The following is a 5,619-nucleotide window of genomic DNA, read 5'->3' as shown; positions in this document are numbered from 1 at the left end:
TACTGTCCGTAAGAGAGAAACACTTTTTTTGTATCAAACCAGCCAACTCTGTCTCGTCAACGGAACACAAAATCCAACACTTACCACTTGACATGATGATGTTTATTTGTTTAAAGAGAAATGTATTTGTACATTTATTATTTTTTTATAACTTTTGAAACAATAATCTCTCTCTTACTCATATGTGTTTTTATTCTCTCTCTTCTTCTTTCTCTCTCCATTGTTTTTCTCTAATAAAAAAAAAAAGTAGTTGTCACAAGAGTTGTGCAAAATTGGTACAAATATCACTCCTCATTTATTTATTATGAATCATCAACCACTTGCACTTTGTTCATTTACGTATAGGTTAAATGAACACAGTCCTCTGTTAGAAAATTTCTTTTATGCGTTAGGGTAGAAAAATAAAAATAAATTGAGGCATACTATACAACTTTGCGGATCTCTACATGTACATTTACAGAGTTGTCTGCAAAAAAATAGCTCAAAATTTAATTTTTAGGTCTATGTTTTGGTGTCTTGAGTTTCAGGCGTGTTAAAAATTCCTATTTAATCTTTTTTTTTCTTCGAAGAAGCACAAATGAAATATATATTCACCACAAACAAAGGCGCCTCTTTAGCACAAGGCCTCCAAAAAAGGACGCTCAAAATACAGAGTGTTTGTTTCTTGTCGGATAATTCATTTTTTTTTTGTATGAGATGTTGTTTTTTTTGTCTTAAACATGCGTGCAACAAATTGTGAAAAAATCCAACCTCTGGGCCACTTTTCGGATGTAGACTTGGAAAATAAAATTATGATTTTGTGCTTTTCGGTCGAAAAATCAAAATAAATTGATACTTAGTCGGAATGCTACGAAACTTTTAAGACACCTCTACATAGTTGATCCCAAAGTTCCATAGCATTTTGAATAAGCCTTTGGTTTATTTTTATTTTTTAACTGAAACGCGCAAAATCACAATTGATGTTCTGCTAGGAACTGCACTTAAGTGCAGCTGAGCCAACTGCGGCTGACTTTGCGTTAGTTAACTACAGCCGACAAAATGCAACAGTAATTAACTACCATTGGGGACAAAAATGTATTTTCCATGTTTTTTTAAAAATTGAATGTGAGAAAAACAATTTTACCTTTGTTTTTTTTTTTTAGGGAATTTTACCTTTGTTATACCTCTTATTTCAACCATATTTTTTGGACGGTTTAGATATTTAAAAAAAAAATTGATATCGACATAAAAACTAAAGTAATAGAGTATTAGAGAAGGAGTAAAATCACAAGAGTTTAAGATATGGAAGACCATTTTAAATTCTAATTTTAAAATACAATAATCATGAACTTAAGATACACAAATTAGTTTTAAAACACGACTTCTAGTTTTAAAACACAATTTAGGTATTAAAATTCTTTTAAATTATAATAATTGCTTTTTACAATACATAAAAAAGTATTTGATTCAAAAGTTGTTCAAGACATATTTTTGGCACATCTTGAATTTGTGAAACTGCTGAATTTGATTGATTTATTTATTCCTTTTTTACATGCAGAAGAAGAAAACTTAAATTTTGAAAACAATCAACACAAAGTTACTTGCTTTAATGTGTCAATATTGTTAGTTTGTAATTCAAACATTTTATTTTTTTAATTAGTTTGTTTAGGGTTAGTTACTTGCTTATTAAGTAACTAACTGTTTTCCTAGATTTTAGCTAGTTTGTTACACCTTTTGCAAGTTACTTGGTGTGCAACCATTAGAGGAACATCTTGTGTGTATATATTGATTCCTCAATGAATAATAGCTGATGCAATTTCACATTCACTTTCTCTTAATCCCTTAATCCCTCATTCTCTCTTTCTCATTCCATAACCGTTTCCTCTTTCTCAAGTTACACACCTTCACAAACCCTAATCAATTGTTTTCTCCTAACAAATTAAATATCATATTTTGAAAAATGTGAGAGCTAGATGAAAGACGGATTGCAAAGTCAAATATGTCAAAGTAAAATAAGTGAAGTCGTCAGATTATATGGATTGGATGTAAGAAAAAAGAGTATTCTGTCTCACAATAATTAGAGATAATATATGGTCAAAATAATACGCTTATAAAATTTAAATTTGAAACAATTTCTCAATATACAATACATTTTCATAAGACTTATAAATGACATAAAGATTATGGATGGCTATCATGCAATCAAGGATTCCCGACATTTACAAGTCACGGCATCGCGACCGTTTCTTTTCTTTCAAAATACCGTTTGACGATCAAGATCGGTCGGTTTACATTCAAACTTGGTATTTTGAATTATAAAACTACAACCTGGATTTTTTTTACCGTTCAATCTTGATATTACAACCAGTGATATCTCAACTACGTAAATATGAGATTTCCTGATTGTAGGGAATCTCTAGATTCTACTGGCCCGGTGGTGGGTGACGGTCTCCTTCATGTTGTTGATTGAAAAGATGAGATGCATAATAAGGGAATTCAGCATCACTTTCTAGAATCTGAGCATATTGAAACAAGTTTGGGAAAACTTGTTGATCATGAGAATTAGAAACATAACCACTTTGTTGAATTGCACTATTAGCACTAGAACTAGAACTGTTGCATTGAACAACTCTTTCAGGGAAATTAAGCTTAGCTTTTGTGCCTTTGAATTTGAGTGCAGCTTTGTCATATGCAAGAGCTGCATCTTCAGCTGTATCAAATGTTCCTAACCAAACTCTAGCTGCTTTTTTTGGGTCACGTATTTCAGCTGCCCATTTTCCCCATGGTCTCTGTCTCACTCCTCTATAGCGCGGTTTCTTTTTTACCTCTTTCATTAACATCACATGCAAAACAAGGAAAAAAATGAGAATCACAAATTAATTCATTTTTACTTTCATTGCAAAAAGATCATATGCATGCATATATGGAGTTATATATGTTTTTCTACATATTCAATTAAAGCCGAATCAATAGTGATTACTCGAGTTCAACCCTGACCGTAACAATATATTTCATTGATCAGACTTTACTTCCATTTCACTCATGTTTTCCACTAAGCATGAGATCTAACGGTAACAAATGCATTTGCTATGCCCTTCGTGATAACGAATCAATAGTGATTACTCGAATTCAACCCTGACCGTAACAATATATTTCATTGATCAGACTTTACTTCCATTTCACTCATGTTTTCCACTAAGCATGAGATCTAACGGTAACAAATGACATTTGCTATGCCCTTCGTGATAAAATCTTTCGCCGGAAATAGCAATACTCATTGAGTATATAGATTAGGAAACTATTTTTACTTAAGTCATCATTGTATAATTTTTTTAAAAATATATAACTTTACCATAGAAGCAAAATATAAGTTGATGATTAAAATATAAATACTAGATTAAAGTATAATTTTGATGATGAAAATGTGATGTTTATTACTAGTCAAAGTTGTCCATATGTTCCAAATAAGATTTATCGTTAGTTTGATTTGTTCCCCTTCAAGGTGTACATTTCAGTGTCATCGGTGCTATATTTTTCTATTTTATTTTGCGCATGCCTTAGAATAAGATAATTAATAAACCAAAAAATAATTAGCTTACTTGACTTGGTTATAATTTTTTGAAATATTCCTTCTTTTAAAAAATGACTTTGACTATCCAGAAAGTGATTGAGCAACATATAAATCATTTCATATGATATTCAATTTGTGCAACAAACCTGTACTAGTATATATTAGCAACCAAAAATAAAAAACAATACTATCATATATATGTGGATCATCGAATAATGTTTTAATCTATATATAAGCAGGTGTTGAAATTTTTTTTTTTTTTTGAAGGATATTGAAAAATATTTATTAAATTTCCAAAGTTCTTAATATCTTTTTTTTTGGTTACACAAAGTTCTTAATATCTAGGCATAACTAAATCCCTAAAAAAAAATAAAACTAGGCATAACTAAATATCTCAGTAAAAAAAATAGGCATAACTAAATATAACGACTCATTTATATTCATTGATCGCCGATTAATTTAACGATTTTTAAATTAACATGGATTATAATTAAACTCTTTTTTTGAATGAAGGGATAAATTACGACACAACCGTGACCTTTTAGTTCAAACCTTGATAAATGTTCCATCTAATAATTTCGACATTACTGGTTTAGGTAAACCTTACAAACAAACTCTTACTTTTTAAGGATAGGAGTTAGAATATAGTTTTTCAAAATAAAATAGAAAAAGTATATATATCATATAATTGTAACATCTCTGCAAAAGAATAACATAATTTGCCTTATATTAATAGTATAATGTCATGTAGATCTGGTTATGGCTCCAGAAGATAAGCACATTTTCATTTATAATAAGAGTAAGACTTATCCATCGTTCCCGTGAACTTAACTCAGTTTATAGAAACATTGCATAATATATGTAGGGGTGTGGTTCGAACCATATACACCCCAATTATTCACCTTAAAAAATGAATTTACAGTTGCTAAACTATTTGACAAAATAAAACATATATTTATCCATAAAAACAAAGAAGCATAAATAACAATATAAATAGTTAGCTCAGAATTTAACTTTAATGGGTATAATGTAACAAAATTGAACTCAAAATAAGAACGAATATTTCGAGAAAATCCAAACTTGAATCATGATCGAAACAATCATTGATTAAATTTCATTTATCTCAAGATTAATGGGTATAATGTAACAAAAATGAACTCAGAATAAGAACACAAATATTTCAAGAAAATCCAAATTTGAATCATGATCGGAACAATCATTGATTAAATTTTATTTATCTCATGACTAAATTCCAAATTATCATGACTGCTTTTAAAGGGTTTACACCACCAAAAAAAAGGGTTTACACCATTTTTTTTTTTGGGAAATTAGGTTTAAAAAAAGTGTTCCATTTTTTCCCCAAAAATGGACAAGCTCCAACAATAGCATAAATTTGTTCCATTTAGAAAATTAACTAAACATATGCTAAATTTAGATGAACACAAGAAGCAAACATACAATTTTAGAAACAAACCTTGATCTAGAAGAGGTTGAGGTGGTTGAGATTCTTCATTGACCATAGTATTTGAGGTTGATTGTGCCATGTGTGGGTGATTATGATTGGTAGATGATGTTCCAATGACTTGAGAGAGAGCAGAAACCATGGTAGACAAATCAGTGTCTGGACACCAATTAGAATTAGATTCATAATTATAAGCATCAAACTCATTAGTATTTTCTAATGCATACTCCTCTTTCTCTTTAGCCTCTGATGTTTGTGAAGATAGTGGCAACTTTCCATACCTTCTTGGATCCACTTTTAGATTTGATTTTCTCTTCTACTCTTTACGTGGTTGACATGAAAATGATCCTGAGGTATTAGTGCCCTTACTTATAATAGCTAGGTCTTTATTTATAAGAAAAAGTTTAAGCCAATTGGGTCACTAGAGTAAAAAAAAAATTAAAATAAATAGCGTTGACAAATGTATTTACATATTATTTAGGTCAAATATCATATTTGGTCCTTTTAGTTTGACAGAATTCCCAGATTAGTCCTTTAAATTTCAAAAGTTTCAAATAGATCATTTTAGTTTCACAGAATTTTCAAGTTAGTCCTTTAAGTTTCAAAA

The 5,619-nt window shown here is 29.8% G+C and overlaps 1 protein-coding gene across 1 annotated transcript; it reads right to left on the bottom strand.

Moving 5' to 3' along the window:
• Positions 1-2,070: 2,070 nt before the first annotated feature.
• LOC146904805 (ethylene-responsive transcription factor ERF113-like) lies at positions 2,071-5,382 on the bottom strand. The gene is made up of 2 exons (XM_085728058.1): positions 5,025-5,382; positions 2,071-2,806 (listed from the first exon to the last, which is right to left on the bottom strand). The coding sequence occupies exons 1-2, from the start codon at positions 5,152-5,154 to the stop codon at positions 2,403-2,405; spliced, it is 534 nt and encodes a 177-aa protein (XP_085584184.1). The 5' UTR covers positions 5,155-5,382; the 3' UTR covers positions 2,071-2,402.
• Between the last annotated feature and the right edge of the window lie 237 nt (positions 5,383-5,619).

Source organism: Medicago sativa, chromosome 7 (assembly GCF_051527215.1).
Source record: "Medicago sativa cultivar Bolivia chromosome 7, Bolivia_mono, whole genome shotgun sequence".
In the NCBI taxonomy this organism is placed as follows: domain Eukaryota; kingdom Viridiplantae; phylum Streptophyta; class Magnoliopsida; order Fabales; family Fabaceae; genus Medicago; species Medicago sativa.
This window is presented reverse-complemented; position numbering and strand designations above follow the sequence as displayed.

Coding starts and splice junctions, on each gene's coding strand:
- LOC146904805 (XM_085728058.1), bottom strand. CDS start 5,154: ATGGTTTCTGCTCTCTCTCAAGTCATTGGAACATCATCTACCAATCAT. Junction 2,807..5,024: donor TCAACCTCTTCTAGATCAAG/GTTTGTTTCTAA, acceptor TGTTAATGAAAG/AGGTAAAAAAGAAACCGCGC.